Source organism: Geotrypetes seraphini, chromosome 5 (assembly GCF_902459505.1).
Source record: "Geotrypetes seraphini chromosome 5, aGeoSer1.1, whole genome shotgun sequence".
Classification (NCBI taxonomy): Eukaryota; Metazoa; Chordata; class Amphibia; order Gymnophiona; family Dermophiidae; genus Geotrypetes; species Geotrypetes seraphini.
In genome coordinates, this window is record NC_047088.1 from 246,004,690 (window position 1) to 246,020,566 (window position 15,877).

The following is a 15,877-nucleotide window of genomic DNA, read 5'->3' on the forward strand; positions in this document are numbered from 1 at the left end:
GTTGTTTGAACGGTCCTGCGGGGGGTGGTGAATCGGACGTCGGGGGGGGGCATCAGGCTTTCAGGGTGGGGACAGGACTTCAAGGGGGAGAGGAGAGTCGAGGCGGGCGAAAGGAGAGTCGGGGTGGCCAGAGGAGAGTCGGGGCGGGCGAAAGGAGAGTCAGGGCAGCATGCGCGGTATACAGGTGTGTGCGGTATACAAAACTTTTTTTACATATATTTCGGTTTCCTGCGCGCTATACCCGTGTGCGTGTTTTACACGGGTGCGCGTTATCTACATGAAAATACGGTAATATACGTGGAGGGCCATAATCAAAACAAACGTCTAAGTCCGATTCGCACATAGGGTGCTAGATGCCCAAAGGCTGCAGTGGGAAAATGCCCATTTCTGAAAAATCCGTCTGAATTTTTTTTCCCAAAAAACCTCTATCTGGATGTCCAGGCTATTGTTCATCCAGACCTCCAGAACGTCCATCTTTATATTACATTTTCGTCCAAGACCCAAATGCCCAAAACAAGACCATTTGGACGTGTGATGGGCCAGTCTTGAAATGGTCTGGCCACCCAGACATGGCAACAGAACAGTGGGGCACCTTAGAAGGCACTGCTGTGAACTTCACAAAAAGGGTGCCACGTAAACATCTCACCAGAATTCCCTTCTAGGTTATGGTGAGCCCCCCCAAACATCCCTAAAACCCACTATACCCACCTGTCCACAATCCCAATAGCCCTTATGGCTGCAGGTGGCACCTATATGGCAGTAGAGCAGGGTTGGGGGGTTGTTTTTTTTTTTTGTTGTTGCAGCATAAATGTAGTGGTTAGAGTGGCTTATGGGCCTGGGTCCTCCTCTCTATGGTTCATTAGCCCATAAGAGACCTGTGCATAGCTCTACTAGGCTTTCCTATACCAGGTGCTGATATTCTGGAGACAGGTATATAAGTTTTTATTCCAATATTTCTGGGTGTGATGGGGGGTCAGTGAACACTGGAGGAGTGTGTGGAAGGGGTCTTTACTTTGTCTCTGCAGTTGTTATCTGGTCACTTTGGAACGTTGGATACCTTTTTGGCACTTATACCTGTTTTTACATTGTCTTAACTCACAACATTTTAAGTTTCGTCCAGGATGTCTAGTAAAACATTCGATTATCCCTCTAGGACAGGGATCTCAAAGTCCCTCCTTGAGGGCCGTAATCCAGTCGGGTTTTCAGGATTTCCCCAATGAATATGCATTGAAAGCAGTGCATGCACGTAGATCTCATGCATATTCATTGGGGAAATCCTGAAAACCCGACTGGATTGCGGCCCTCAAGGAGGGACTTTGAGACCCCTGGTCTAGAATGACTAAGTCTAGGTCAGCCCCCATCCCACCCTAACCACTCCTTCAGATACACCCCTTTTAGTCCTGGGCACAGAGCGGGATTCAGAGGCCTAAAAAGTCCCTGGACACGTCCAGAAAATCAGTTTGATTATCGTCATTTAGACGACCTGTCTTTTAGGTCGTCCAAGTGCCGACTTGGGTGAGCTTTTAGACGCGTTTTAAGTTTTGATTATCAGCCCCATAATATACAGTTTACAGGTTCAATTTGCCATAGCTACAATGCAAGTTTTTATCTTAACGTGACACAAACAGAAGTTTTAGTACCAATAAACATTTCTTTGTGATCCATCGGTCGTGGGCAGACAATTTTCATATCTCTGGCACATCATGGAGGAGCCTTTTATACTAAATCAGTCATTATGCTAAATTATCATTTGGCCAAAAAAAAATCATGACATTCGGCTCTAACATCTGGAAGCCAGAAGCTTTGCAGTGACATGACATTTGCCTCAGCTGACTCAAGGCTGCATATTTACGTACGCCAGCAGGAATAGTCTCAAAACAAAGCCCTGACAGTTTTCTCCACTCTTTCCACCCCCATTTTTCTTGATTTTCACAACTGCAACAATCATTTGGCATAGCAAATTCTCACGTCTATAAATGGTTGCAGTTGAAGCAAGCCATTCAGAAGGGGGTTCCCGGATTGGCGAAATCTGAAAAATCAGTATAGCTTGCCGGTCCTATGCTTCCAGACGGATTTCCTAGGACATCAGGTCGCCCAGTGGTATAAAATAATATCTGGTTATATGAATAAGAAACCAAAAAATAGTCTTAGAGACATTTGGAGTATTGAGATAAAGCAGCGGATTTCTGCGTCTCGGTGGCCACGAATTTGGACTTGGAGGATGAGATGTACAGCGTCAATATCTATGAGACAAACGTGTTTTTTTTCTGTTACATAGTAGTTTTTAGACCCCTATTAGATTGCAAAAAAGTAGATAGTTCTAGGTCAAATAGATGCTGGCACTGTCGTCTGCTCTTTTTTTGTCTCTTGATACTTAAGTTTTGGCGATTCATTTGGAGTCAAATTAATAGAATACTGGAAAATCCAGTGGGTTTGACATACGATACAGTGCTATTTGGCACTGAGGGTTAAAAGCTCAATAACTTCCCATAACAAACTTCTCTTTATTATAATAATAATAATAATAATAATAATAACTTTATTTTTATATACCGCCAACAATCTTGCGACTTCTAGGCGGTTTACAATAAAGAGAAACTGAACAGACAGCTACTTACAGAGTATGGCAGTGTTCATCTGATAGTAACAGCATTAACAATAATAACAACAGGTTGTATACTGCAGGACCATGAAGTACCATGTGGTTTACAATGGATTAGAAAATTCCATAAATTGAATGGAGCATTCATTGTTAGTGATTAGGGGTTAGCAGTTTACAAGATCAGATTTGGGTGGGATTGCGAAGGGGGCTATTGTTCTTGTTCGTTACCTAGGTATTTCGAGAACAGGAATGTTTTTAGGTGTTTCCTAAATTCTCCATAATTGTTTGTGAGTGTGATTAGTTTTTCTAGGTCTTTGCCCCATTATTATGACAGGGGTTGCCATACAACTTATTTTGAAGAACTGGAAAAACTGGGATCGGTTAAATTATAATTTCTGGTGGGAATCTTTATGTCACACTTTTAAACTGGAACATATGATAGCCATACAACTGGGACATTATAGGAAATTTAAGGATGTTTGGGAACCATTGAGAAAATTCTGTAAGGAATGATTATTGATTTTAATTTAGCCCTTTGAATATACACATCCAGAGAGGGTGGGAGGGTGGTGGGGATATACCATTATTTTAAATTGGGAAAGGTTATTATTGAAAGAATCTCTGTTTTTCTTGATTAGTCATTGGGTGGGTGGTTGGTTGGGGGGGGGGGAATGTTTGCTCATGTATGTATGTAAGATGAACGTGCTTTCTTGAATTATTATGTTTTTATCTACTTGTTTATTGCACTGTTGATAGTTGGAAAATCAATAAAGAATTAACCCCCCCCCAAAAAAAAACCTCTTTCCACCCCCATTTTTCTACTGTCCATCTGTTGTTAGCCTCTGGGGTTGTATTTCCACAGGTAGCTTTTCCTCATAGTCCTCCAGTGACCTCTAATATTTGGGTGTTTATGCAAAGATTAGTGTAAAATATGGCATATTTTGGCCATGGGAAAGTGCAGGTGATGCGGTCTATCTTTTTATATCTCATTTAGATTCGACTATTTTCAGTGGGTGTGTCTTATGTAAACCGGCGCTTATCAGTCTTTCTGTGGCTACAATCTCAAACCACACTAAACTTGCGACCCCCAGCTAGCGTGGACCCATGACGTCTTATGGAGCACCCACCTGGGTCGCACCCCCAAATGTGGGCTTCTGGGGTCACAACCCACAGTTTAAGAAGCTCTGATGTCGGTAATCTAGTCCGTAGCCAGTTAGCTGATGAGAAAAGTGCCTCTGGACATGGAAGGAATAACAATAGCCCTCAGTCTTGCTTTTCCTGATAAGAAAGGCAGTTTTGCAGTGTCTTAGGAAGGTCTCATTGGTTACTGATGATTCACTGGACATCAGGAACTTGACAAAGATTCATATTTTATGTGTGTTAGTAAGTTTCTGTACTTGCCAAGCTAGTAGCGTCAAAGTATATCAAGCCTAATTAATAAGAGATCATTTCTTTAGGTAAATATTGGGGGGGGGAAGGGAGGTTAGGTAAACCTATTCATGTACCCCCTAATTCTGTAAACCTGCATGCACAGTTTTACGCTTAGGGCCTGATGTTGTATAGTGTGTCCAAATTTGCATGTGGAAATCTGCGCATTGTCAATTTGCGCAAGTTTCAAGTTTATTAAAAAAAATTTTTTAACCATTTAATCAGGTTTCTAAGCGGTGTACAATATAAAATTAACATAAAAACAGGTTAAAATTAGGAATACTAAACAATACCAAACTAATTAGTGAAACACATAGTAAGACATATGGACTAACTCAAACAATAGGAAAGAAGGGAAGAACTACAATCGTGAAAGAGACAGCGCAACAAAAGAGGGAAAGAACAATAGGTTAGGCTAAAAAGAGATGAAACTTGTTTGTTTTTGTCCTTAAGAGGACAGTTATTGTTCGAAGGCATCCTGGAACAAAAATGTTTTTAATTTAGATTTGAATTGTTTTGTTACGGTTTCACAGCGCAAATGATTAACATAGAAACATAGAAACATAGAAAAAAGCGGCAGAAAAGGGCTATAGCCCACCAAGTCTGCCCATTCCTTGTATCCCCCCCCCTGAGTTTACTCACTTAAAGATCCCACGTGAGTATCCCATTTTCTCTTAAAATCCGTCACGCTGCTGGCCTTTATCACCTGGAGTGGGAGTCTGTTCCAATGATCCACAACTCTCTCGGTGAAGAAATACTTCCTGAAGTCGCCACGAAACTTCCCTCCCCTGATTTTCAGCGGATGCCCTCTGGTGGTCGAGGGTCCCATGAGCCGGAAGATATCATCTTCTGACTCGATGCGTCCCGTGAATTCCAGAAAGAAGGGGCAGTGACAGCAAAATTATTGGAACGCAATGTATTAATTCATTTTAATGATTAATTAATTTTAATGATGATTTTGTGACATTGAACGAAGCATTTTTGAAGGATTATAAGGAATTAAAAGTCTGTCAATGAACTCTCGTTGATTATTTAAGCTTGTTGTAAAGGTTAAGAGTAAGATTTTATAATTAATTCTGTGTCCAATGGGTAACCAATGTGCGTTGAACAGGAGAGGTGAAACGTGATCTAATTTCTTAGCGCCATAAATAATCTAGATAGCTGTATTCTGCACTATTTGAAGCCGTCTTAATTTCTTTTTTTGTAATGCCTTTATAAAGGGCATTGCAGTAATCTATGCAAGAAATTACTAGAGAGCGGATCAGTGTATTCAAGGAAGCTAGTTCTAGTAACTTCGCAAGAGAACGTATCATTCTAAGACGATGGAAGCATTTCTGAACAACTGCACTGATGTGATTGTGATAAGAGAATTTTCTGTCAAAAGTGACTCCTAACAATTTTAAAGTAGGGACGACTTTAATAGGAAGCTAATCAGCGTGTCAAAGCAGCTCCTGGTTGGTGAGGCCCGATTTTAGTACAGGAAGAGGGCGCTCTGGCTGCCCTCTCCTGCTTCTCCAGCTGCCCTCTCCTAAAAACCGTATTCGCGGTTTTTCAAAATTCGCGAGGGTTCCTGGAACGGAACCCCTGCGAATTTCGGGGGAGGACTGTATACCAATGAAAACTGTCCTCTATAATTTATATGTATTACCTGTGGAACACATTTATTTGAAAATTGTACAAGGTTTTGAGTGATGCACGAAGGGGAGGCAACGTATACAATCAAAAACATACACGGGAAAAGGGAGCTGATTGAAAAGCTGCTTAAGCGTCCGTCCATAAGACATTTCAATGTACAATTCAGATGAGAGTGTTAAAACCTACGTTATGGGTTAGTAAAAGAGGGGGCTATTTATTTTTAAAATGTGTATGTATATGGTGCATTTTTCTACTTAGTTCCAATATGGTGGAACAATTTACCAGTAGAGTTAAGGAAGGAAGAATCATTTCAAAATTTTAAGAGACATCTAAAAGCACATTTTTTCAAATGGCTCTCCCGAATTGAATAATGGAATGGGGACCGCAATCTGCCAAAATTTGTATTAATTTTACTGATTCATGTTGATTTGGATTTATTTACAGATTGAGATCTTTAAGTCTGTTCTCATACGCCCTATGATGAAGACCACATACCATTTTAGTAGCCTTCCTCTGGACCGACTCCATCCTTTCTATATCTTTTTGAAGGTGTGGCCTCCAGAATTGTACACAATATTCTAAATGAGGTCTTGCCAGAGTCTTATATAGAGGCATCAATACCTCCTTTTTCCTACTGGCCAGACCTATGCAACCTAGCATCCTTCTAGCTTTCGCTGTCACTTTTTCAACCTGTTTGGCCACCTTAAGATCATCACATACAATCGCACCCAAGACCCGCTCTTCTGTCGTGCACATAAGTTCTTCACCCCCTTGAGTTTTTGCAGCCCAAATGCATGACCTTGCATTTCTTAACATTAAATTTTAGCTGCCAATTTTCAGACCTTTCTTCACGCTTCGCCAGGTCTTTCTTCGTGTTATTCACACCATCCTGCAGATTTTGGTATCATCTGCAAAGAGGCAAATCTCACCCGACACCCCTTCAGCGATATCGTTTATAAAAATGTTAAAAAGAGATGTGGACTGTCTTAAAATAAAATCATGTTATTCAAAGAAATTCCCTCATAGAGGGAGGTAGTTAATCTGTCTGCTTTTTAGGATGACCCTAGCCTCCAAAGAATAAAAAGACATGCTTGTTGAGATTGGGGATCATTTTGGTGATCACTGTGAATAACAGCCCCTTCTAGGAGTGATTTTACAAGAGCGTCATTAATCAATCCACCCCTGGAATGACCCCCTCCACCGCCAATCTCTGCTTCTCTTTCTTCTCCTGTTTCTACAGTAGCTGGGGGTCATTCGGGCGAGCAGATGCTTCAATAACTTTCCTTCATGAGCGAGTTCCTTGCAGCGAAAGTGTCTGATTCAAAAGATACATGTCTAGTCTTCGGTTCGTGCCTTGAGGTATAATCAAATCACTCTTCCTTTTGGACAAAGCTGCCGACTTTCAGATCAGGTTTGACTACTGTGTGCGTGCTGCTTCTCACCCCGTGGCAGAACCGAGTCATTCATTGACGTTCTATGATTGATGTCAGTCGGACATACCACAGCTCATTGGATTTTAAGCATTGTGTTACCGTAGCTTCCAGTTTTTGAGCACTGTCTGATCCAGTCCTGGTGAAACCCCACTGCCTGGGCTTCTACACGTGCTTTATTTAGGAACGTCGGAACAACAGATTTTATCATGCAGTAGAATGAAACCGGTACTCTTATTAGCCTATCCTGGAAAAACAAAGCGGGTGATAACTGTTCTTATGTGCTCAGCTCAACCAGCTCGGTACAGAAACATGGCAGCTGTGATGAGCAACAAAAGCACAAAAATCCCCAAACAATCCTTAGTTTGGTGTGAGTGTTGGTGTATGTGCAGTATGGAGAAATGTTCCTTTGTGTTTTTGGGAGAAAAAGAAAAAGGTGGAGGAATGTTTAGCTTGCTAGTATGAACACTAGAAAGGGACTTGGGGGTGATGGTGGACATAACAATGAAGCCGACGGCACAGTGTGCAGCGGTCTCTAAGAAGGTAAATAGAATGCTAGGCATAATCAAGAAGGGTATTATAACCAGAACGAAAGAAGTTATCCTGCCGTTGTATCGGGCGATGGTGCGTCCGCATCTGGAGTACTGTGTCCAATATTGGTCGCCGTACCTTAAGAAAGATATGGCATTACTCGAGAGGGTTCAGAGGAGATCAACACGCCTGATAAAAGGGATGGAAAACCTCTCATACGCTGAGAGATTGGAGAAACTGGGTCTCTTTTCCCTGGAGAAGAGGAGACTTAGAGGGGATATGATAGAGACTTTTAAGATCATGAAGGGCATAGAGAGAGTAGAGAGGGACAGATTCTTCAAACTTTCGAATAATAAAAGAACAAGAGGGCATTCAGAAAAGTTGAAAGAGGACAGATTCAAAACGAATGCTAGCGTGTGGTGGACACCTGGAATGTGCTTCCAGAGGACGTAATAGGGCAGAGTACGGTACTGGGGTTCAAGAAAGGTTGGACAATTTCCTGCTGGAAAAGGGGATAGAAGGGTATAGATAGAGGATTACTGCACAGGTCCTGGACCTGTTGGGCCACCCCATGTGCGGACTGCTGGGCACGATGGACCTCTGGTCTGACCCAGCGGAGGCACTGCTTATGTTCTTATGTCACTAAACATGCTCTTTCAGTTGTGGAATGGCTTCTGTGCTACTTTCTTTTTTTTTTTTTTTTAAATCTTTATTGAGTTTTAATCTAAAACAGTGTCATACAAATGAACAAACAGTAGGTATTACATACATTACCCTAATATCTGTACAGGTAACATATATATCATTCAAGATTTTCAGTTTTCCTACATATAACAATAACATAATATAACATAATATATAGTATAAATGAAGAATAAGTTACCCAAATGTCACCATCAATATTTATTCCCCTCCCTCCAACCCCCCACCCCCCATGGATGTGTAAAGGTGAATGAACAAAAGGAAAGATAAGATAAATATACATTATTATAATTTTACAAATTTAGTCAATGGGCTCCAAACTTTATTAAATACACCACTAAATCTCCTACACTCTGCATTAATTCTTTCATATCTGTAAGTGACCAAAAAGTATAACTTATTCTGACATGGTTCTTCCAGTTACTCGTTATCAATTGAATGGCTAGACCTGTCATGATCATAAATAGACGACTCTTATATTTATCTAGAGTGGGTTTCACATGTAATATCGTTCCACAAATTATAGCCTCTTATGATAGTGGAACGTTTGAAACCAAAACGAAATTTATTTGTCCCCAAATTGACTTCCAAAATATAAATATAAACAGACAAAAATATAGCAGATGATCCAAAGTCCCTATATCAATATGACAATGCCAGCTACTTTCTTATATCATGATATGGTTCCATCATTCACTATTGTACACCTCGTTGTAACTGTTCTTCTGAGCCATGATTATATGCTATGTTTATATGATTATATGCTACCTTCCAATATAATGTAACTTCATGGAAATGCCCAGTTATCTTCCAATGTAATCCGCTTAGAATCGCAAGGTACAAGCGGAATAGAAATCTGTAATGTAATGTAATATACCATTTATATCCTAAGTGGTTTACATTCAGGTACTTTATGATATTTCCCTATCTTCCGGGTGGGCTCAAACTCTTATCTAGTGTACCTGGGGCAATCAGGGGATTAAAGGGCAAATTCTATAAGAAGTGCCCAAAAGTTAGGCACCGATATAGGCACCTTTCAGCGCGATTCAAGTAAAATTGGGTGCTGTTTAGTGAATCACACTGAGCGGCACCTATTTTGTAGGCGCCCATGAGAGCACTTAAGCACGCTTAAGAGCAGTGATTCTGTAACAAGGCACCCATGCCTAACATGCCTAGCGCCTATTTTTTTGAAGGCCGCCTACATTTTTTAGAGGCGCCTTATTACAGAATCGCGCTTTCATGATAGGCGCCTATATTTCAATCAGTGCCGATTAAAAAGCTTAATTGGGCATGTTATTTAATTTAGATAGGCGCCTATCTAGTTGGGCGCCTCCGAAATAGGAGCCTAACTTTAGGCGCTGGTTACAGAATTTGGGCCTATGTGACTTGCCCAGGGTCACAAGGAGCAGCGAGGGATTTGAACCCACAGCCTCAGGGTGCTGAGGCTGTAGCTCTAACCCCTGCGCCACACACGCCCACATTCTGCCACTGTTAATAAAGTACATTAAAAAAAACCCAAAACAAAACCCTGTAGCTTTGAAAATATGGATAGTTGAGGATCTGTTTTCAAAAGGACTTTTCCCATTCTGTCCCGGGGGGGAAGAGGACTTGCATTCGATCAACAAACAATTGACTTCAGTCTTGACTAATGGTTAGTGCCTTGGACTGAGAACCTGGCCATCAGGGACCAATTCCTGCTTCAGCTCCTTGTTGATTCTGGCCAAGTCATTTAATCCTCCATTGCCCCAAGTACAAAGACTTAGATTGTGAGCATACTAGGGACAGAGAAAGTACTTCCTGTAATAAACATAAGCCGCTTTGGCTGTACCACAGAAAGGTGGCGTGTCGGATCCATGAGTCTTTAAAAGCCTTGAAGGCAAGAGAGATGAGAATTCCAGTTGAAAAAGTCATTATTCCCAACAGGGACCCATGTTTCAGCAATAACAAATGCCTTCTTCAGGGGACACCGTGGTGAATTAGTTACTGATTTACTCAGTCAGCTGTTTTATTGAATCAACCTAGCAATACCCATTTTAGGCATCATAAAGCGCCTCTGTAAGAATGATTTGTGTACAAGGTAGATACCAGAAATGTAAGCCTTGAAAACCATGGCATTTCGACTTTTTGTATCTTCACAGTCTCTAACTGTGGCCCTACAAGCCCCACTTGTAGAGAAGAAACTCAGGTTAGCAGGGTTTATCATGGATCTTCTCATTTTAGTTGACCGTATTAGCTGCAAAATCCTTTTGTGGTGACTTCTTGCCTCACAGTCCCCGCTCACTGAACCTTCTCAAAATTTTGTTCTTGTTGGTCATCTGTCGAAATGAAAACCAGTACAGTACAGGTGTTGTTCATTCATGTTCTTTTTTCTTCTCTCCTAGGAAGTGGAGGGCATCAAATCCATCACATCGAGGTGCGACCATGTGGAGAATCTGCTGAGAAAAGGTTGCACGAAAGGGTTTATCGAGAATCCCACCGGCAGCTTACGTATAGTGAAGGACCTTCCCCTGAGTAGTAAGGGTTCCAGCACTTCTCACGCTGATGTCATTCAGATAATACCTCAGAATATCTCTCTCAGTCTGCGGCCTGGTAAGTTTACAGGATCTTCACCGAGAGGCTTACATACATGGGTAATAATAATAAACTTTATTCTTATATACCGCCCTACCATAAGTTCTGAGCGGTTCACATAAGAAGACTGTTCATTCAGTGAAGCATACAAACAATTAAGAAAGAATACATCAAATTTCACACTTTATCAAACAATTTAGTCTTCAGCCACTTCCTAAAAGAATAGTAGGACTTGTCTTGGGGAATGAGATAACTCAACCAGGAGCTCATCTTCCCTGCCTGGAAAGCAAACGTCCTTTCAAGTAATCTCTTGTATCGAACAGATTTTACAGTTGGATACATAAACATATTGATGTTTTGAGTATTTCGGGAGACTTTGAATTGTTTTTATTTTCTTCATTGACATGCTTTTTAATTTTTTCATTGCTAATTGGAATAGCCAACGGCTCCCTTGTCTACTCCTGGACCGTCTTTTTGTACTCTCTGCTATTTTCTTCAGTACTTGGTAGACAAAGGGATAAAATGAATCCAATCCAATCCTTAGTCTTATATCCCGGGTCATTCCCAAAAGAGACTCGATCCGGTTAACAAAATTAGCCCATAGGACATAGCAAAACAATAATTGGACAGAGAGTTCATCTACTACAATCCCCTATATATCAGTTAAAAAATTTCTTGAATAGATACGTCTTCAAAGTTTTTCTAAAACATATCAAAGAGGAGAGGAGTCTAATTTCTGAGGGAAAGTCATTCCAAATTTTTACCAAGGCAAATGCTATAGAGTGTGAAAGCCTACCTAAAGTTTGAAGGGGATGGAAAGCGTCGACCTGAATGATTTTGACTCTTATTCTCCCTCAATCCCCCCTTCGTAAAAGATACCACTACAGATTCTTGTGTGTGAACAGCCAGGACTCAGTTTCTTCTATAACTCATCCAATGAAGCTCTGTTGACTGATCAGTACCGATCACTGGGACCAATGGTTTTTATTTAAACTTTTTGGTGTCATAGAAACATAGAAAATGACGTAAAATCTGTCAAATAAAATTCAAGGGTAAAATGTTTGTTTTAACAAAAATTGCGAGCTTCAATTTGAGAGTCCAGGCTTATTAAGTGGTCTCATCATGAGAAGCGCTCCACTGTGTCAGACCAGGGGTAGGTAATTCTGGTCCTCGAGAGCTGGAGCCAGGTCAGGTTTTCAGGATATCCACAATAAATATGCATGAGATAGATTTGCATCTCAAGGAGGCAGTGCATGCAAATCCATCTCATACATATTCATTGTGGGTATCCTGAAAACCTGACCTGGCTCCGGCTCTCGAGGACCGGAATTGCCTACCCCTGTGTCAGACCAATGCTTCATGGAGAATAGCATCTTGTTTCTGACGGAGGCCAAACTGGGTTGTGTGGAGACAGCACCAAATGGATCCTAAAGGGCAATCCATTCCATTTTTGTTGTCTTAATTCTGATGTATATATTTTTATCATTATTTGTTGTATTACTGTTTATATGCTTCTATGATTACCTTATCACGTATTGTAATTTTATATGTATTATGTTGATTTTATTTCTGAAAGCCACCTTGAGTCTGTATGGACCACATTACGAGAGGATTTACCCTTTCCAAGAAGATAAGGAAATTCAAAATCAAAATTAAGAAAACACAAAGAAAAGTTTTTATATATCTATCAATTAAATCAAAAATAATAATAAGCTTTGTTAATTCGATCTACATTATATGGTGAAATACTAAATTCTTCTCAATAAATCAGTACTTTTACACCTTCTGTTACTCCTGTAAGCTCAAGAATTGTTCCAATTGAATAGGATCCCAAAAAACAAATTCCTTCTCTTGAAACTCTGTCATACGTGTACACTGAAATTTCAGGAAAAAAGTGTCTTCTAGAGCCAAAACCCAAAGAAAAACTGAAGGAATAATTCCTAGTTCTCAGCAGCAGGAGATTGTATTTCCAAGCCCTATTTAGCTAATAGTTATTAATGACAGAAACTGGGCCGAAACTGACCCTCTGTGCAGGTTACTCCCTTATTTTTTGTTTAAGGTTGTAATTACTGCCCTTGCCCCCTCTCCCTTCCACTCTTTCCCACCACCCCGATATCAGCACGACCCCTTGCTCTTTTCCACTGCCCTAACATTGCCACCTCCTCCCCTGTACCTCTTTACATCTTCGCTGGCAGTGAACAGACTGGAATACCTGCTGCTTGCACCGGCTGAGCCTTCCTTCTGACATCACTTCCTGGCTCTGCAAACAGGAAGTGATGTCAGAGTGAGGGCTGAAGCCAGCAAGATCAGCTGAAGGACAGCCTATTCGTAGCAGTAGGGGGGGTGCCCCTCAGAGACCCGTCTCACTAAGTTGGCGCCCAGGGCAGTCTATCCCCCCCACCTCCCTTGCTACGCTATTGCCTGCCATACATCCCAACTTGTGTCTGGTAAACTGCCAGCGCAGGTCACTCTCTTATATAATAAATGGATCTGTATCTCCCAGGTAATTAATATCCTATGCATTTTTTGCATAATTTACTACTGAATGATATACTTCAAAGAGTAAATTGGGGCATTCACTTGTAAAATTTGCCGTGCAGTAACTATATAGGATGCATATAAGCCCAGAAAATCATTTCTGCAGTTTTTCTTCGCTGGAGATGTGTGGGTAGCTGAGACATGCACTGATGAACCGCAAAAACAGAACATAGATTCCCACACTCTAAGAATGCAGTGATGTCACGCAGTTGTTCTTTTCAATTAGATCCATTGTCTAGGGTACATTGGTTGTTTATAGAGAGCTAGGATGAAAAAATAGTCTCATTTGTAGCTGGCGTGTGTTTACTGTAACTTCCCAGTACTGGGTTTGCTAATGAGTCTGCCTGCAGTCTCTTAAGGCATTGTGATGACCTAAATCTAGGAACCCATTGCTTCATTTCTCGTGTCATTGACAGAACACAAAAGTCACATAAGAATAGCCTTACTGGGTCAGACCAATGGTCCATCAAACTCAGTAGCCCATTCTCATGGTGGCCAATCCAGGTCACTAATACTGGGCAAAACCCCAAACTGTAGCAATATTCCAGAATCCCAAAGAGTAACAAAAGATTCTAGAACCGATCCCTGAAATCATGTCTTTACAAGAAGTTCCTAGACAGAATGTTATCATTCCAGGCAGCCAAACTGAACACATGGCTCGTAAAACCCATTCTCGAGGCCACTTCTTACGCCGACTTCAGAAAATCACTGAAGACCTGTCTCTTTAACAAATTCTAATTCCCAGATCTTGCCCAATCCCCTTCAGCTATCCTCATCCCTATCCCCAATTCTATTGATTTTAGATTAACTCATCCTTCTTCCTATTTGTAAAGGTATTCCACCCAAATTGTTTTCCCCTGCACCCCAATCTCTGACTAGATATTTCCTTTTGATTCAAACCATCTTGGTTCTCTTCCATTTGCAATTTGTATCCCAGAAAGTACTTTTCTGTTCCCCTTAGATCTCATACACTCATTGTATGTAATTTGTTGTAAACCGCTTTGAACTCATGGAATAGCGGTATATAAGAAATAAAATTATTATTATTATTATTATTATTATTAAAGAGTATCAAGATTCCATGCTACCAATCCAGGGCAAGCAGTGGCTTCCCCCCATGTCTTACTCAATAACAGACTATGGACTTTTCCTCCAGGAAATTGTCCAAACCTTTCTTAAAACCAGCTACGCTATCCTCATATATAGCAGAATCCAATGTGCACAGCTTAGGAATACACTGGCAAATGGTGATCTTAGCTCTCAATTGGAAACTACCCTGCCATCAGGGGGAAGGAATGTTTGCGGTCAGTTGACTTTAAATCAGTTCTTGGATCAAGGTCTCTTGTACTCAGGTAATCAATGGGGTTTTAGATCATTCTAAAAGTGGATGGGTGGGACTCATACACACACATATAACCTATACAACATCTAAGTTATGTGTGTTTGGGCATGGCGGAAGGAAAAGCTATTGCCGCATAGAAACATAGAAATATAGAATATGACGGCAGAAAAGGGCTATAGCCCATCAAGTCTGCCCGCCTAGTGACCCACCCTCAGACTTTATCCCGCTAGAGATCCCCCATTTCTTTTTAAAATCTAGCACGCTGCTGGCGTTAATCACCTGCAGTGGAAGTCCATTCCAATGATCGACTACCCTTTCGGTGAAGAAATACTTCCTGGCGTCACCATGAAATTGCTCGCCTTTAATTTTCAGCGGATGACCTCTTGTGGTCGAAGGTCCTTTAAGAAAGAAGATATCGTCTTCCACCTTGATGCGGCCCCGTGATATATTTAAACGTCTCAATCATGTCTCCCCTCTCTCTACGTTCCTCGAGCGAGTATAGCTGCAATTTATTCAGTCTTTCCTCACGAAACTGGTACTGCGCTGCGTACTGAAGGAGTTCTAGAGTACGGATTTATACATACTCCTTAGAGGCTTTGGAAAACTTTTAGATATTTACTGCATACAAGGCGCGCGAGAAAACAATTTTATGCAGCACTCCAGCTTTGACACTGAGAAGTTGTGTTTCATGTTGGGTGTTTTGTCTTTGCTGATTTGAAATACAGAGTTGTGTTTTAATGGGGGGATTTTTGATGGATTAAAGCAAAGAAAGGACAAACTCGAAAGTTACCAGCCAGCATCTAACATCCCATTTCCCCAAAATTACAGAACAGTCAGTGTGAAACTCGGTGATTGGCTAGAAGAGAGAAACTGGCTAGACCTATGTCAATCTGGATTCGGACCCAGTTATGTAGCAGAAACGGTCCTTGTATCTCTACGAGATGAGGGGATTTGCCTCAGTTTTAATAAAGCTAGATTCTCAGAAGCTTTTGAACCAATGGATCATGATATTATGCTGTCATGATTGGCAGACACAAGTATCAATGGAACAGTACTTGCGTGGTCCAGATCCTTTCTATCAGACAGACAACAGTCCAT

General features: G+C 41.1%; 1 protein-coding gene across 1 annotated transcript in view; it reads left to right on the forward strand.

The window, feature by feature from the left end:
- ITGB5 (integrin subunit beta 5) overlaps positions 1-15,877 on the forward strand; it is a 159,411-nt gene that overhangs the window by 28,176 nt on the left and 115,358 nt on the right. Inside the window, exon 3 of the mRNA XM_033945617.1 lies at positions 10,710-10,917. Coding sequence (XP_033801508.1) covers positions 10,710-10,917 — 208 coding nt within the window. The remainder of the gene's footprint in view (positions 1-10,709; positions 10,918-15,877) is intronic.